The 19,204-nt window shown below is 39.9% G+C and overlaps 1 protein-coding gene across 3 annotated transcripts in view; it reads left to right on the top strand.

Annotated features, from left to right (window-relative positions):
* capzb (capping actin protein of muscle Z-line subunit beta) overlaps positions 1–19,204 on the top strand; it is a 107,745-nt gene that overhangs the window by 13,732 nt on the left and 74,809 nt on the right. For 2 of the 3 annotated variants that reach the window (XM_041206447.1, XM_041206446.1), the window contains exons 2-3: positions 13,874–13,915; positions 14,583–14,672. In XM_041206447.1, coding sequence (XP_041062381.1) covers positions 13,874–13,915; positions 14,583–14,672 — 132 coding nt within the window. The remainder of the gene's footprint in view (positions 1–13,873; positions 13,916–14,582; positions 14,673–19,204) is intronic. The other variant, XM_041206448.1, reaches the window with a different exon arrangement.

The raw sequence follows: 19,204 nt of genomic DNA, 5'->3' as shown, positions 1-19,204 counted from the left end.
GCGGACAGACTGAAGGTGTTCTGCAAAGCAGTCACCCAGTCTGCGTTTGGCCTCTCCAATGTAGAGGAAACCATGTTGGGAATAACGAATGCAGTAGACTAAGTTGAGGGAAGTGCAAGTGAAATGCTGCTTCACTTGAAAGGAGTGTTTGGGCCGTTGGACAGTGAGGAGAGAGGAAGTGAAAGGGCGGGTGTGGCATCTTCTGTGTTTGAATGGGGAGGTGCCGCGGGAGGGGATTGAGGAGTATGGGGTGATGAAGGAGTGGACCAGGGTGTCATGGTGGTGGCATCATGCTGGAGTTGGCGGAAATGGCGGAGGATGATCCTTTGAATGCGGAGGCTGCTGGGGTGATAAGTGAGGACAAGGGGGACCCTATCATGTTTCTGGGAGGGAGGAGAAGGCGTGGGGGCGGATGCGCGGGAGGTGGGCCGGACACGGTTGAGGGCCCTGTCAACAACCATGGGTGGAAAACCTCGATTAAGGAAGAAGGAGGACATGTCAGAGGAACTGTTTTTGAAAGTGGCATCATCAGAACAGATGCAACAGAGGTGAAGGAACTGAGAGAATGGGATGGAGTCCTTACAGGAAGCGGGGTGTGAGTAGCTGTAGTCGAGGTAGCTGTGGGAGTCGTTAGGCTTATAATGGATATTGGTGGACAGTCTATCACCAGAGATTGAGACAGAGAGGTCAAGGAAGGGAAGGGAAGTGTCAGAGATGGACCATCTGAAAATGATGGAGGGGTGGAGATTGGAAGCAAAATTAATTAAAAAATTTTCAGGTCCCGACGAGAGCATGAAGCAGCACCCAGGTAATCATCGATGTACCGGAGAAAGAGTTGTGGGAGGGGGCCGGAGTACGACTGGAACAAGGAATGTTCCACATATCCCATAAAGAGACAGGCATAGCTGGGGCCCATGGGGGTACCCATAGCTACACCTTTTATTTGGAGGAAGTGAGAGGAGTTAAAGGAGAAATTGTTCAGTGTGAGAACAAGTTCAGCCAGACGGAGGAGAGTAGTGGTGGATGGAGATTGTTAGGGCTTCTGTTCGAGGAAGAAGCAGAGAGCCCTCAGACCATCCCAGTGGGGGATGGAGGTGTCTAGGGATTGGACGTCCGATATGCTGATCTTGGGGCTGGTCATCTCCAAGACATGCATGCTGATCCCAGAGATTTGGTTTAATCAGAGGCTAAAATGGTGTGGTTTCCAGAGTTGTGCAGGCTATATACTATGTCATTGGTTCACCTGACTGCGTCCTTTATAAAACTTATGAAATGTGCCATGTGATTGCCATCTACTCTATGAAACATTTGCAAAACTTGCAAGTAATGTGAGTTCCAGCAATTCAAACTGGTAAGAAAATAAGGAAGAAAAGCTGGTTGAATGAGTTAGTTTTGTTTAGCTCTCCAAAATAAATATGGGGTAAGAATTTTTGCTTTGAGCACAATTAGCAATCCAGGCACAGATTTTGAGACTTGAGTTTCTGCTCAAACTCATTTGAATTGATTTCTTGGTAAAGTTTGATACATCTGAAAGTGGGTTTATCACAAAAATGAGTTTTAAGTAATATACAGAGCCACTTGCAGGTTATGTTGGGGTACAGTCTTCAGTTTCTTGGTAAATTAAAATAATCATATTCAAAAGTTTCTAGGCCATGCCTAAACATGTTCTGCTGCCAAGACATGTTCTTGTGCCTAAAGGAACTAGTTTAAATTCTTAGACCTTCTTCGAAGGCCTCACAAGCACAATCAGTGGAAGCTCCCAGTGGTGATAGATATGGGGTCTGGCCAGTTTTGTGGGTGGGGCCAGCTTCTAGCACAATATTTTTTAAATTAGCGCAAAAGATTGTAATGTGTGCTTAAAATTCAGCAATCTTTTGTGAGTTTTGCCGAATTTGTGAGATGTGCAGAAAGAAACAGCATAACGGAGTGGAATCTGCACCATAATTTTAAACTTAAAGCGGTCTGGCTTTGAGAGGTGTTAATGTTAGATAAAATCATGACTTGTATCTTAATTTTTTAAAGCTTTCAAGAAGGATGCTTGAATGCCTTGATTAACTGTTTTATTCATGTTTTTACTATTTAATTTAAATAATTTCTCTATTTTGCTCCACCTACATTTCCAGTCCATCCATTATTTAAACCAAGATAATAAAATGATGGAACATGCATACTGTGATTTGTATCTCTGTAACTAATGAAGAATTTTCCAGCCCCACAAATCTGGTACTTGTGTTAGTGGTGTTGTATGATTGTTAGCAGGATGTTTAATCATTCTAGCCTTTGTGATTCAAACAGCAGGAGTGAACAAAGTGGTGTTCCAGTGAGCTACTTCATAGTGTTCTACTCTGAAGTTATAAATTAATGACTATAGTATCCACCAGTGTGTTTACAAAAGAGGTGCTATTGCAGTGTGTGGTTTTATATTTTAATTACTGAGTACTAGTTTGGAATAAGATTTCCAAACATAGCAGCTGGAAACTGTTCCCAAAAGTTGTTCAGCAAAATTGTTAGATTAATTGAACACCTTCAGACAATGCTCACAGCAATTAAGGAATATAGAAGTTAAATCAAGGAAGATCATATTTTCCTTGTGATTGGGTGAATTTTCTTCCCTTCACCTTGTGTCCCTTTACTCTGCTGCAAGGGATATCTGTGGAACAGGTTTTTTTTTCATATTTAGATTTAAGGGTATCCTATTAATGGTTTTTTTTAATTGACGTGGGTTCATAATTGTATGCTACCAACATATAAGCATCAAAACTAAAGTAAAATTGTGCAAAATATTTAAATGAGCTAATGACAGAAAACCCTGTTTGTGTTTCACATCTTTGTGCTTATGTGAGGTTTGATTGAGATACAGTGGAAAGCTTGTCTAATGCAGGCCTAGAAAAGTTGAAGTATATACGAAACAGAATTGTAATTATTTGCCTCTTGTATAAATTGCTTTTCCTCTGGATTTAAAATATACATATGTCTTTATACATTTTATCATTTGGTACACATGGGCAGTCAAGAAATACATGCACTCGTTCTGTGCTGGAACCTTGCTCTGTATCTTTACGTAAGCCGCCACCTTCAAGAAAGACAGGATAATATTTGTAAAAAAAAAACAGAAAATGCTGGTAAAACTTAGGTCTGATGGCATCTGTGGAGAGAGAAAAACAAAGTTAACGTTTTGAGTCTGTAATATTTGTAATGTCTGCTGCTGCGAATCTGACCCTTATTTCATTTAATGATCCTTTAAGATATTGTTTCACCTTAAAACAGGTGGGGCTATAGATCGTTAAGCCAGGAATTATAAAGTCCAGAACAAGAGAAACCATTCAACTTAAGTCCATTCAGTGCCGGTCGATGATTATTCTACCTTGGACTATCTCTTTCTCTGCCCTTCTTTGCAACAACTTTTGATCCCTACTTGAGAGTAAGGACTGGATTCTCCATGAAAGACACAGAATTTATATCCATAGATATTTTCCCCCTCTGATTAGCATGATACACAATAATTAAGCCTCATATTTCTGTTTACAGACACTGCTGTCTGTATAAGTTCAACTGAGAACATAAGAACTAGGAGCAGGAGTAGGCAATTCAGCCCCTCGAGCCTGCCCTGCCATTCAATACGATCATGGCTGATCTCATTTCAGCCTTTCAACCCATTGCTAATTAAAAATCTGCCTATCTCCTCAGATTTATTCAGCGTCCCAGCATCCACTGCAATTCCACAGATTCATGACCCTTTGAGAAAAGTAATTCCTCCTCATCTCTGATTTAAATCTACCACCCCTTAGCCTAAAACTATGGGGGAAATCTTTATGCAGTGAAAAAGTTCAGAAATCATTTAATATGTGATTACAACGTTGGATTTCAGAACGAAAAATAAGGGAAACAAAGTTGATTGGATTAAAAGTGTACTCTTGCCTTTCTCCTTCCCCACGGTAGCCTCTCACCAATGGCCACCTTCTATGCCCTATGATTCTTTGCTTATGTTGCACTTAATCTATCCTCCATAAACTTGAGCTCATCCAAAGCTCTGCTGCCCATATCCTAACTCACACCAAGTCCCATTCGCCTATTATTCCAATTTGTAAAGCCTCAGTTTTAAAATTTTCAATTTTTTCAAATTCTTCCATGGCCTCGCCCCTCCCTATATCTGTAATCTCTTCCAGCCTTATGATCCTTTGGGCACTCTTGTGCTCCTCAAATTCTGGACTCTGAAGCATCATCAATTTTAATTTTTACCATTGGTGGCTGTGCTTTCATCTGCCTAATCCCTAAATTTTTGGAATTCCCTCCCTAAACCCTCTACCTCTCACTTCTCATTTATGATGCTGCTGAAAACTCATCTCTTTGACTAGGCTTTTGGACATCTGTCCTAATATCCCCTTATGTGACTCGGTTTGACGAGGTCCTTGTGGCCCTTGGGGCATTTTACTGCATTAAAGGTGCTATATAAACGCAGGTTGTTGTTCATAGTGCACCCATTCCTTGGCGATAGTGACTAAATCTTGTGAACATGGTTTTGGTTCTTTATCTGGAATGTTATGCTCTGAGATTTGAGGCATGCAGAATCAGCAGATCAATTAAATTAAATATTTTAATATCCAACTGTTTTCAAAACATCTTGCAAATAATATGAACATACTTTTTGCCATAAGTTGTGCTGATGATCTCATCTGAGGAAGTGCTGCTGAGTATACAGTAGAAACTTGAGCATCATGGATCATTGATTTTTATCAAGGCTATTTTGTTTTTAATCATTACTGTGCTCCATAGGAACACCAGTTTGGTGCAACTGAGATTATCAGCAGTTCCTGTTCAAACATTACCAAGGAAAGAATGTACTTTTTCTGAATGTTATAATGATGAAGATAGCAGTTCCCTTGGGGTAGAACTTGATGAAACATCTCTAAAATAGATGACTGCATCTATGTCTTAAATGTTCAGTATTTGGGCTCCTTCCTTTATATTGAGTTAGAAGCAGTCTCTAATAATTTCAGACAGTGTATCTGATAGATTTCAATTGAAGTGAATTTGATCTTTGACCAGTTAGAATTTTGGCTGACATGGGTTCTGGAGCTCCAACTGGAATTTGGGATGTTTTCACTCAATATTTTTGAAATATAAAATCACCTAAGTGCAGAATAATTCGAAGATCAAAGTTTAGAGCACTTAAAAAAGATCCATTTGCCATTGCCTTCCCTTAGAGGATAGGTATATTTGCGTGATTTGATACAAAGCTTTATAGATAAGGATGGTGTAAATTCAAGTCTTTGTTTGCACTGGAGGAATGGTGTTAGGCAGGAGTAAAGACAATTTCTGTATTTGTGTACTCATTATGTCACAAAGACTGTCATGTGCTGTTTTTTCCCCCTGTGGTGAAGTCAATCTGTTGGTGTGATGTCAGTATTTCACTTCAGGCTAAAAAATATTACTATGCTGCATTTGTGGGACAGGTGCTCTGGAATCAAACACCAGTTAAGTGTATGTTCCAAGGATCTTTGCATGATGACTTCTGATTTCGTAGAATTTGTGTTTGAGCAGGGGAGTTGTGACAATTTGATTTAATTAAAAAATTGTAGGCTGGCTAAGAAAACACACCAGTCAATTGGAACATTTCATAGTTTTACTGCTGAGAAGTTAGTGTAATTACTTGTTTAATAAAGATTTGTAATTTCTGCCAACTTCATAAATTCTGTAAAGGTGCAGTGTTTGCATGAAAGATAGTAGTTTGTGAAATCTTAGGATTGAGGCAAAAAATTACAAGTGTTATCAATCTTTTTCATAGATTTGGCTTCATTACTGGTAGGAAATATGGCTGTAACCTTTTCTGCTCCCTTCCCCAGACCTTCTAAAAGGGATGCCAATCTCAGTAAGAAGTAAGCAAAACACTTCACTACTCAAGTTTCACATTTATTATTATTCCTGCACTGACAATTTGGTTATTAAATGCAAATATGCTGTGTGACAAAAGTATGGATTTAGCCACAAGTCTGTTACAATTTATGGTGGAAATTTGCAGCCCTATTCCAGGATACCCAGCAACCCAAGAAGCTGTTAAAACACTGCTCGGATCTTTCAGTGGGTAATTAGACTGTCAGAACAGGGTGGGTCTCAACTTGCATTTATATAGCTTCAATTTAGTAGAAAATTTTGAGGCTCTTACCAGGAGCATTCAATTTGACATAGGGCTGCATGAGGAAGCATTAGCAGGTGACCAACTGCTTGGTCAGAGGTTTTTAGGAGCCAAAGAAGGAGAGCAATTTGGAGAGGCGGTGTTGTTTATGGAGGGAATTCCAGAGCTTGGGGCCTAGGCATCTAAAAGTATGGTCACAATGTTGGGGCGAAGGAAATGTTAGAGAACCACACAAGAGGTTGGAGGAATGCAGTGTTCTTTGATGATTGTAGAGCTAGAGGAAGTTATACAGATAGGGAAGGGGTGAGGCCAAAGAGCCATTTGGGCATAAGGATGAAAATTTTAAATTTGAGCATAGGTGGATTGGCAGCCAACGTTTGTTGCCAATCACATGGATAATGGCTGAGCAGGAATTTGTTACGAATTAGGATACGTCAGCAAAGTTGGATGAGCTCAATTTTTATGGAGGGTAGAAGCTGGGGGGCTAGCAAGGAACACATTGGAGAATAACAAAAGCATGGATGAAGGTTTCAGCAGCAGATGGACTAAAGGAAGGTTGAAAATGGATGCTTCGATATTATGGTAAACTTGTTCAATAAGTGCATGCTTTGGGTTGTTCCTTCTCAGTTTACTTTGTTCCCTCTCCAGGTCATGCCCGCTTAGGTTGGGATACAGTTTCTTAACTGATAGTGACCCTTGCTATTTTACCCAAGTTGTCTATCTTTGTCTGTTCTTAAGTGTTATGATAAGTTCTGGAGTGATTGTGATATTGCAGTTGAAGTACATGAAGTGTTCATCATTTTGTGTGTACTTTCCAGCATGTTCAGTGGTGAACCCACTCTTGATAAAGAACCTTTTTGGTCAAGAATCCCAACAGGTGTAAATCTTTGCCTTTGAAGGGAGCGGTGCAATGTTTTAGAGGTAATGTTTCCATATCTGAGCCATACAAACAAGGAAGATCCAGTTTCAATATAGTCTTGCAAAATTAGTGAGTCTCAGTTTGGGTAGAAGCAGAAGTGATATAGTTGTCACCAGCAATTTTTCTTATGTCTGTCTGTTCATTATATGTATTTTTATATTGTAATAAATGTGTACAGATGTGATGTCACTGGGATTGTGGCAGTTTATCTAGATTTGCTAGGTTTTGGCACAGTACAATGTCTGGTCTCAGATAATGGGAATATCGGGTCTCAATCTATTTACTAAAATGCTTTATTAACATATAAGGAGTTTGAAGCTGACAATTTTTAATTGTAACATGTATTTACATCCTTTGAAGAATTTCAGATTACAGCGAGGAGTGTTACCAGGTCAATTTCTTTCTGGATGAAACATCCTTCATTCCAGTATTGATTGCAGATGTCTTGCAGTCCATGTCTCTAATTCTGGATTTAGTACTTCTGCATTTTGCTAATCTATCAATTCCAACAGCTTTATTCACAACTCTTTCTGCTGGTTCTATGCATCTAAATAGGCCTCTGGATTACTTGTCTAATAACATAATTGCCATGTTACCACTTGCTTGTAAAGACGGTAATGAACATACAGATAGGTTCAGATTCTTGGCTTGTGCTGAGCTACTTGCTCTCAGCCTTGGCAGCAATTAGAATGTTAGAACTTACTGCAGTAACCCTGGGTTAGGGCTTAGCTCCACTTGGGTGGGGTATGGCACAGAACTCTCAAGAGTAGCTGACCTACAGGAAAAAGAGGGGGAGAAGAGAACTTCCAAGAAAGAAAAGAAAGAAAAAGTGAGTGACCAGTAGTTTGTTTTAGGGTAGGACAGAAAGTAATTTTGTAATCTGAAAGTAAACAGGAAGGCAGCTTTGCTTCTATTGTTTTCGCTAAGGAGAATTATGAAAATCCTGCTATAGGGCAGCAAATGTTAAACTGTGCTCGATGAATATCAAGAAATTAAAAGTTCATTATTGATCACCTTGGCCTTAAGGTGCAGCTAAATACCATTCAAAAACTACACCTGGACTTTTCAAATAACGCAGTAAAAACAATGCAGGAGGTATATGAGAATCTGGACATGAAAAAGAGATTTTGGTGATGGCAGATGAAACTGCATGTGAGATATTGAGCTCTGCAATGTGAACAATGCCACCTAAGCTGAGAGCCGTTGGCAATGTTCCCTTTAGAATGTGCAGCTGTGTAACAACCCAAAAGTTCCTGAGTAGGTCATGTAAAGATGGGCCTCTTTAAGTTACCACCATGCGCAGCCACACAGAAGAATTTGATGGAGCTGCACATTTAAACAAATTGCCCACGTACTCCAAGAAAAGATTAGAGGGTATGTTGGCCATTGGCGCTTGTACATGGTTTATTCAGCTGGCATAGACATGATGGGTTGACTGGCCTCCTCCTGTGCCATATATTTTCAGTTTCTATGTTAACTGGACCCCCAAAATACTATGGCTACAAGAGCAGGCCAGAGGCTAGGTATTTTGCAGTGAGCAACTTGCCTCCTGACTCCCCAGAGCCTTTCTACCATTTACAAGACATAAGTCAGCAGTGTGGTGGAATGCTCCCCTTGCCTGGCTTTGTGCAGCTCTGACAAGATGCTCAATGCCATCTGGGACAAGGCAGCCCGCGTGATTGGCACCCCACATTCACTCCCTCCACCACTGACACACCCTGGCTGCATTGTATGCCATCTATAAGATGCACTGCAGCAACTTGCAAGGCTTCTTTGACAGCACCATCAAAACCCATGACCTTTACAATCTAGAAGGAAAAGGTCAGCAGGCACATGGTAACACCACCACTTGGAAGTTGCCCTCCGAGTCAAACATCATCCTGACTTGAAAGTATGTTGTCGTTCATTCTTTGTTGCTGGATCAAAATCCTAGAACTCCCTCCCGAATAGCATTGTGAGAGTACATTCACTCTGGTTCAAGAAGGTGGCTCACCACCACCAACACCTCAAGGGAATTAGGGATGCACAATAGCGACGCCCACATCCTGTGCATGAATAAAAGATTTTATATTTTCATTTGTATGCACTCCATTATGTCTTGAAGCACTTAATTTTTCCTCGTCTCCCTGCTTAATACAACAAATGGCTTCATTGTCCCTTCATGAAGCTTCCCCATAATTTCCACCTGCAGAAAGTCAATAGGTGAATCACTTTGTCTGCTTTAGTGCTGTTATGTTAGGATTTGTACTTGTACTGATGCAGTCCTCCCAATTCCCACATTATTGCTAGTTTTACTGAGTTTTATCAAAACTGCCCTGCTAGAGTTAAAATTTTTAATAATTTTCATGGTTGCATTTTGCTACAGCTAAATTGTGCTGGCTAAAATTCAACTGGAAAAATGTTTTTAATTCAGCTACTATATGTTGACTCAAATGTATGTAGTTTGCTATTAAATTCTTATGGTAACACTTTACCTGAAGTGCGTATTTGGTTTCTGAGAAGGTAGTAAGGATTTAAAGGTGGAGGCTGAGATGTTGCTGATACAATTATAGATTTCATGGCTGTGTGGCATTGTGCTGTGATCTTTTCAGAAGAGCAGATTAATGAATGCATTTTATTCCTTGGTTGGCTGGGGATCATGCTTCAATTGTTTTGTTGGTTTGTTTAAAATGCTCTTTATGCTTTGTTCAAGCTTGGCTAATATGGTTTTCTGCAGGCCTACTTAAATCATACTAGAAGTTTGATCTGGCATTGTGATTGGCTTTATGACAAACACTAGTTAGCAATCAAAACTTGGTTGCTTTTACAATCCACACATTATCTGAATCTCTAGAAAAGTAGCAAATGTCTACATATTTAAAATCTAGGTTATAACTTTCAGACCTAATAATGGAATGAGTGATTGTTCCAATGCTGTTTTTGCTTGTGCTCATTTAGATTTGTTCTGTAGAAAATACCACCTGCTACAAATTGTGAAGAGGATGTGACTGCTACTTGTGACGCACAACAGGTCGTTCAGCAAGTCAAAGTCTCTAAATTGTTTTGCAAATTTGTGAAAATAGTTTTCAGCAAAATTTAATTGGTAGTGCTGTGATACAGCTAGTGAGTCCTGCATATAAAATAGGGTAAGGAAAATTAACAGAATTAAACTTGAGAAGCTGCACATTGTTTTGCATGTGTAAGCAAGTCTTGACTATATTTTTTTGCCTTGGGCACAAATCTAGGTTTAGGATTTCCTTTCAGATGTCTTGTGGTTGATGCTGCTTTTTAGCTGCAACAATGGCAACAGTCGTGTAGGCTATTGTAGTTTCTGGAGTCGGATCTTAAATAGTTTATTTAAATTGACTATTTCAGAGTTTGTACGTGGCGGTTTAGTACTTGTAGACAAAGCAGTTTCACACAAGGTTTCCTGATGTTAGTATTCACAACGATGTCACAATACACTCAGATTTTATTCTGTGATGACCAATTCCACTGATTTATAATGTTTGTTGTGAGCTGATACTGCAGCTGGAATTTGTATGTTTAATTGGGAGACAGGCTAATAATTTTGCTTTTGGTTAACTACATTTATCTCCTCAGGTATCCAGCAGTGACTTCCTCCTGCTCCCACCTAGCTCTCATGTAGAAGAGCTGCCGGAAATGTTTGCTTCCTACTTTGCCATTCTGATGTTAAAAAAATCAGATTATTGGGAAGCATATTGTTTGGATTTTGATTCATCCTCAGTCCATGGGCATGGTTTAGTCAGCATTGGCACTTTTACTGATGAAGGATTCTTCTGAAGTTTGTTTGTAAAGAGAATATAATGGGATTTATGGATGAAATTACTTTGTAGGACAGGAAATGAATTAGATAACTACAGCTATGCCTCAGGACAGTTATTATCCATTACATTTTTCAATTTGGTTCAATCCAGGGCTCAACTTAAAGAGCACAGAATGTCCTAAATAATTATGTTTATCTAAATGATCCACTTTTTCTGTTGGGATCAAGGTTCAGTTGCACACCTGGAACAGATCATGTGTGCGTCATGCTGTAGTACAGGCCTTGGCACGTTAGCATTCCAGAGATTGTGTTCACTGCTCAATCGGTTTTTAAGTTTGTTTTGAGGCCTCAAATGCAAAGGTTTTTGACAGACACCTTATTGCCACTTATTGCCACTTAATGTAGTCTGAACCATTAGATGCATAACTCCATGATGTTCCAGCCCATTCTTGTGGCGCCCTGTTAGCCAATTGTTTTATGGCAGGCACTGGGAGCAGGAGTAGCCATTCTGTGGCGAATGTGCATAGAATATACCATATTCTTATAAATTGCAGTGAAATAATAGTTATTTCAGGTCATGTGATTCTGTACAAGAATCTTGTATCATTGCCTATTTCCTCAGTCTCCTACCATAGTAAAAATAATTGAAAATTAAATAACTTCTCATAAAAGAACTCTGTTTGTTTTCCTTCCAAAATGCATTACATGACAATTCTTTGTTTTAAATTGGATTTGTAATCCATCTGCCCATTCTGCTAACCTGTTCTTAGCCTCCTGAAGTCTTTACAGTCCTCTTCAGTTTCCCAGATATTTTCTGTCTTTATTATCAACATATTCTGATATTGTGCTTCCTATGTCCAATGCCAAATCATCTATTTATATTTTAAACAAAATGGACCCAGCACTTATTCCAAAGGTATACCATTTCAGACTCTTCAATTGAAGCAACACCCAGTAATAGTAACTTTGTTTTCCATAAGTTAATCAACTTTATCCATGCTGTTGCAGTTTTTATAGACTTCCTGTATGATATTACAATCCTTGTAGAGACCGAGAGCTTTTAAAAAGAGATATGAATTTCCAGTGGCCAATTTGAAGGATCACATAAATCACATTTTAAGACTTTTACAATGACAAACTCGCTAAAATCAACACAGACTAAACATTATTTAGTTGACCACTGATGCACTAAACTACAGAAAAGGTATTTCCTAGTAACTTCCTAACACAACCGAAACCCCCCACAGTGTTTATATATTATACCGTACTCTCTGCAGAGATGTAGTCCTGTGATTAAGGTCCAAAACTTGACTTGCCTCTAACTGGAACTCTTCTCCAGGTTTCACCAGGGTGTATCTTCCAATGTCCTTTTAAACAGAGTCCTTTTCATTCAACCCTATGAGCATAATCAAATGGATTTCCCTTTGCATGGTACGCTCTGATGATTCAGTGGTCTTTAACTCTTCACAATCCTTGTTTCCTCAAACAGGGGTTCTGTCCTCATCAGCCTTTTGTATTTTGGTTAACCAAAAAGCAGTCCTTCTGCCTGACAGAACAGCTCCTGTTGTGGGTCATCTTCCACAAAACTCATAGTCTGACAGCCTCTCAGAGTCAGGGCAGCAATAAGGCCACTGCTGCCTCCTTTGTGCCCAGGTATTAAAACTTGTACCTTGCTTTCAATAGGTTTCGACCTGGGCCCTGTCCCCATGGGTTTGTCTCTGGGCAGACTCAGTACGAGATCACATGGACTTGTTCGGGGCAGATCCCTGGGAGGTCCTATCCCCACCAACAGCTCTATTTTATCTTAAGTTAGAGAAGAGAGTTTAAAACATAACTGTCTTATAAAGTCCAGCATTTGTAACAATGACATCTTATTGAGCTCCCTCTGAAAATATATGCACATGTTTTAAAATTCATTCTTGAGATATAGGAGTGGCTAGCAAGGCCAGCATTTATTGCCCTTCCCTAGTTGCCTTTTGAGTAGGTGGTGGTGAGCTGCATTCTGGAGTCCCTGTGATGAAGGTACTCGTGCAGTTATATTGGGTAGGGGGTTCTAGGATTTTGACCTGGCATTGATATAGGGAGCAGTAACATATGTCCAAGCCTGGATGCCTTTTCCAAGAAATCACCTGACCAGCATGTAACTCTTTCAAGTACAAACCCGTTTCCATCTGTTTCAGATGAAGTTACATTGTTTCATAGTTTGCCATTGTGAGATTTGAACTCTTGATCTTGGGGTTACAAACCCAGTACCATAACCACTTGGCTATTTAGGCGAAGCCTTCCAAGCCTGGATGGTGTGTGATTTGGAGGGAGACTTGTGCATGCACCTGTTGCCCTTGTCCTTCTAGGCAGTAGAGGCTGTAAGTTTGGGAGGTGCTGTGGAAGAAGATTTGGTGAACTGTTCCAGTATATGCTGTATGAAGTACCCACTGCAGCCATGGTGCACCGTTGGTGGAGAAGGTGGGCTTGGACCTTTATGTTGTACACGGGTTATCGATTAAGTGGACTGTTTTGTTGTTGATGCTGTTAACATTCTTGTGTTCAGCCAGTGCACCCATCCAGGCAAATAAGTGGAAGATGTTCCACTGCACTCTGGATTGTGCCTTGTAGTTCGTGGAGTGGCTTTGGGAGCCAGAAAGTGGGTCACTCATCCATAGTATTTAGTATATTGAATTTCCTTTATCTGTATAACATACTGACTCCTTTTTAAAAAAAAACATGTCTGGCAAACACTTTGCCTAAGACAAATTCATGGGGACTGACTTTGATCATCATATGCACCTGTAAATGCTCATTTGATATCGAATTATACGTTTGAAGAGCTTGGTCATGTCTAACATTCTAGTCTATAGTCAGCTAATTTAATCTTGTCCCCCTACTTTTCTTTTACATTAGAGTCACCACATAATTCTTGATAAGCAAGGGAGTGAAAGGTTATAGGGGCTAGATGGGAAGCAAGATGAAGTTACAATCAGATCAGCCATAATCTTATTAAATGGCAGAGTGGGGTCGAGTGGCCTACTCCTCCTAATTTGTGTGTTCGTAATTGCAGGTTGCCTACTTTTCTATGACCATGGCCATGGATGTGATAAAGGTGAAATAAAGCATTTATGATCCCTTCTGCCCTCAAAGTATTGAATTCATATTTAATATTAGTTATTAACGTTGAAGCAGTATCAATGCAGTAGTATTTTTGTGATTTTATTTTCTGTTATTCATTGGGCTGTGAGCTGGCCAGCATTTGTTCCCATCTCTATTTGCCCATGAAAAGATGGTGGTGAGTTGTTGCTTTGAACTGCTGCAGTCCATGCTGGGTGGTTACACCCACAGTGCCACTAGAGGGGAAGTTCCAGCTATTTTACCCAGTGACAGTGAAGGAGCAATTAGTTATATAGGAATAATTATAAACATTTGAGTTAAAAGGATAGGCATAGAAGATTAAAAATTTATGGATTGTAATCTTGTGCTGCTGGGACAATGGGTGATCTATCTGTGGAATAGTTCAGAATGTTCAGAATTTACGGTTTAATTTGGAAAAGCAGAATAATATCCTGAAATTTTACCTTTTGAGGTTCATGGAGGAATTTTGATCCTCCATCTTAGAGTCTTGCTTATGGTTAGTTGTCCCTCTCAGGAGATTGAGCAGGCCTGGACAGTATAAACTTGATGGGCAAATAATTGTGTTTCTTTTGTTCCATATTTATATTTGCAGTAAAAATGCGGACTTCATTGTCATTAATATTATCTCATCTTTACCCTAGACTGAACAACAGCTGGATTGTGCCTTGGATTTGATGAGGCGCCTCCCTCCGCAGCAAATTGAGAAGAACCTCAGTGATCTGATTGACTTGGTAAGTACAGTTTGAAAATATCAACTATTTGATTTGAGTATTGCGGTTCTCTGCCAGTTCTTAACACATGGGTCATATATAACCAGAAGCCCTGGTGTCATTCATTGTAACTTTAGAACAATCCTGCTTTCTCCTGCCTAATTGCCACCACAATGTCCAACTGCTTGATTTCCAACTATGATATGGAGTCAAGAGTTCTGTTTTCATGCTTGAAAGGATCAGAAACCAATTGCAGCAGTGGAGCTGGATGCCATAATTAATTGCTCAGTGATGCAGAAGCAACCTTTTCCTGTTTTGAGTCCTCAGCACTTTTAATTTCATTTTATTCTGCAATGGTTTTTGTTAGTTTTAATATTCAATTCAATTTTATTTTAAGGTGTCTTTTGTTTGCTCTCCTTTGGATTGAATGGTGGCTATTGTAAAATCCTTTTATTCTTTGATCATATTGTACACATACCAACTTTCCAAAAGTTCGATTTCATTTTTAAATATACTTGACTTTACAAGTACAGGTGTGAAAACCCTTCATCTGTTTTTCATCAAATTCTAACTCCACAATGAAATAACCAAAATAATTTTGATTTTCCATATTTAGGATAATTGACACCTTCATGCACATTATTTCAAAAGTAATTTCACCCTTGAAAAATGACTCTCCTCCATTTGGCTCTATGCCAGATCTTTGCTTTTGTTGCAATCTCAATACTTTTTCTCCTGTTATCAGTAACTGTATGACTATTGTAGTACTGTTACAATATTACTATGGCTAATGATAAAATAGCTAATGGAATATTTCCCTTTATCACAAGTGGATTGGAATTCAAGAATGAGAAAGTGATATTTTGCAGAGATTCAGTCAGACACCATCTGGTGTACTGTGTTCAGTTTGGGCAGCGAACTTCAGGAATGGTATGTTGGTTTCAGAAGGTCTATATTACAAATGCAACAATATGATACCATTGCTTAAAGGGTTAAGTTTGAGGACAGGTTGGATAAAACTGTTTCACAGGGTGGAATTACACACCGGCAGAGTATTACTATCCTACTGAAGTCAGTGGACTTTTGAATGGCTCGCCACGTTTTATGGCCCTGTCCTGGCTGCATCGGGCCAGTAAAATTCCTTGAATTTGAAAGGTTGAAAGTTGATGTAATGGACATGTCAAAATGATAAAGGGAGGGAGAGGTATAAGTATAGAGAAATTGTTTCCCCTATTAGAAGAATCCAGAACATGACGCATAACCTTAAGGTTTGAACTTAATGATCTAGGAGTGAATCAGGAAACAGATTTTCACACAACACAATAGGTAGCAGAATTCTAGATCGTGATCTTCCAAAAGGCTGTGAAGCTGAGTCAGTTCAAATTTGCAAGACTTGTGATTGATAGGAATCTATCAGAGGATTTGGAACAAAGGCAGGTAAATGGGTTTGATGTATAGATTACCTTCATAAAGACAGATGAAAGAAATTTCATTTATATAACACCTTTCATGATCTTAGGATGTCCCAAAGTGCTTAATGGGAAAGACTTGAGAGGCTGAATAGCCTGTGTTCAAATGATGGAACTTGTTGCTTGGATTTGAAAAGTTTTTTTCTTGCAGACAATTTTTCTTGATGTTGGTTAACTGAGTTTTTTTTAGTTTTCTTTTATTTATTCTTTCATGGGATGTTAGCGTTGCCCCTTCCCTGATTACTCTTGAACCTAGTGGTATGCCATTTGAGGGCAGTTAAGATATAGCCACATCACTGTGGGGATCTGGAATCACATGTAGAATCTGGAGTCACATGTAGGCCAGAATAGGTAAGGATGGCAGATTTCCTTTCCTAAAGGACATTAGTGAGCCAGATGGTTTTTACAACAATTGGTGAGAGTCACCACTAATGAGACTAGCTTTCAATTCCAGATTTTATTAATTAAATTTAAATTCCACCAGCTGCTGTGGTGGGATTTGAATCCCTGTCCCCAGCTTGGGCCTCTGGATTACTAGTCAAGTGACAATAGCATGATGCCACCATCTTCCCTGAGATAGTTGTGGTTGATCTATCCATGGTCAATGCTAACTTAGGTAAGATCTGAATTAAAATGAGGATTTAATGTGGTTGAAAGGTGTCTTTTCCACTGGTTGCAGAACCAGTGGGAACCCCTCATTGCTTCCGTGGGGGAGGTCCGACGAAACTGATGGACCTTGGACCTTCCCTGGGATTTAGGCTCGCCACTCTCCATTTTTGGCAGTACCTCCGGGAACAGTGGCTGGTGCTGGTAATGCTCCTAGAACTTCACCAGGGATTGTCGCTGGATCACTGGACACAGGTCAATGGGGCAAGTTGGGGTTGCTGAACGGGATGAATAAGGCCAGAGGCAAGGGCAGTGGGGTGGCTTTCAGCACTCCTTCCCTCCCCTCCCATTGCCCGGCCCCTCGGTTAGGCACTGTGCCTGTGAATGAGGGCACCCGTCCTCCTGCCCTACACACCCACCCACTGCCGCCAAAATCCCCCACACCACACCACACCACATGAAGCCGCAGGCTGCTGGGCGGCTTTTGGGAGGCATGGGAAAGCTTTACAACTCCCATTTAGTCACTGAACCATTATTAAACTCTGGTGGGCTTGGATGATTGGTGTCAAGTGGCTTGTCAATGAGCCTAGTTGACATCCCGGCCCAAGCGTGTGAGTTGCACACATCAGCCCCTAACTGCCACCAACTTAATCATGAGTGGCTTTCCTGCCACTGGCAACTAATGTGCAGCCTCCTGCTTGATTTAGTGGGTCCGGCTGTCATGTTTCCCGCTGCGACAGGTGGATTAAATTTCAACCTAAATGTCTGGATCCTTTGTGGTGGCATGTCCACAGCAAGGCTATTTGCATGACTGAAGAGTTTTGAAGCTTATTCTGCCTTTAGGTTCTAAATAATCAATTTGAGGCCCTGGAAGGTTAAGCTTACTACAAAGGCATGGGTTTGTTATAGCACCTTCAACATGAATCTCCCAAGGTACTTTACAACAGGGTTAGATATGGGAATGGACATTGAGACACCAGGGGAGAGATTGAGTGGTGACTGATAAAAGGTAGATTTAGAAAGGATTTTAAAGTTGGATGAAGACGTAGGTAGGTTTAGAGAGGTTGTTTCAGAAAACATGCCCTTGACAGCTTAAAGCTTTCTTATCAATCATTAGATAAAGGAGGAAGAAGCATATGCAAGACCAGAGTATGAACACCAGGTGGGACAGGTTGGGGCTGAGAGATTTGTAGATTAGGATAGGAGTCTAATTTCAATGTGCTGGACACAGGGTTTCTAACCTTGATTATAGAAAGAGATGAAGTTCCAATCCCAAAAATAAACATTATTCTAACCCAGGCCAAGGTACACATTCTACTTGAAGGAGCAAATGCTTGCACATTGATGCATTAAGAATCCCTGGCTGCAGAAATTGAAGTTGTGACAGCTTGGTGGAGTAGGATCATTTAATATGCATTTTGCAAAGTTTTTAAAGGAGCAATATTTCCCGATACTTCTTACTTGCCCATGAAGCTGGCTGATTATACTGTTTGCATTCAAAGTAAAAAAGGAACCATTCCTATAGTAGGTAATTAAGCATTTGTTGGTGCTTTGTGCAATACATACCAGCAAGATTGAAAGAATTCATCATCACAAACACCAGCTGAAGCAGATCTCTCCTTTTACTGTGAATTCCAGATGGTGTTTTGAGTAACTAATTTAGTTACAAAGCATAGCTCAGTACCTGTCCATTAATAGTCCAAACACTGACTACTTTGGTTTATAAGAGATAATCTGAAGCTTTTGTTTAATTAAATATGTAATCAGAAAAGTCATTTAATATTCATTTACATGCCAATGACAATTCAGTAAACCATGTAACTAAACAATCCATCTAATTGTGTAGTTCACTTCTATTCAAATAAGGTCTGCTTTTAGCTACATGGCTGCATGTGTGCATTATCCTTTGGGTAAAATTTGGGGCCATTTCTCAAATGTTACTTTTGTTAGTTTTTTTAAAGAAGGTGGCAAGGTGGAGAGGGTAATACAAGGAGTTCCAAAGTTGTGTCTAGGCTACATTCGTGCTTTATCTAAGAAATTCATAGCAGAACTCAAAGCTTTATTGAAAGGGAATGACTATAGAGTTTGGCACCCAACAGTGGTGGATGTTTGTGAAGTAAATTTACGTGTCAGGTAGGATTTATCTGTACTGAGTTTATGCAAGGTGTTTTCTGCTTAAAACTAGAGTATGTGACAAAAACAATGTTGCTGTAATCATGCCTGTGACAGGTCCACGATTTCCATTGGACAGGATGGGGTTAATAGAACCAGTATAGGAAGAGGAGAAGGTAAGAAATGGCTGAGAGGGTGGGGTTTAGGAAATAGGGTATTTAAGATGAAGGAAGAGGGATGAAGAGGTATAAACATTTATCTTCCTTTTCTTTCTCCCACTTCTCTAAATTAATATTTGGTGACATTCTCCAGATTGCGGATGTGGCTCCTCTGCAATTATGTTAGACTCGGGCTAACTAAACAGGT

Source organism: Carcharodon carcharias, chromosome 15, assembly GCF_017639515.1.
Source record: "Carcharodon carcharias isolate sCarCar2 chromosome 15, sCarCar2.pri, whole genome shotgun sequence".
NCBI classification, from domain to species: Eukaryota; Metazoa; Chordata; class Chondrichthyes; order Lamniformes; family Lamnidae; genus Carcharodon; species Carcharodon carcharias.
Note: the sequence above shows the minus strand (reverse complement) of the source record. Positions and strands in the feature narration are given on the sequence as shown.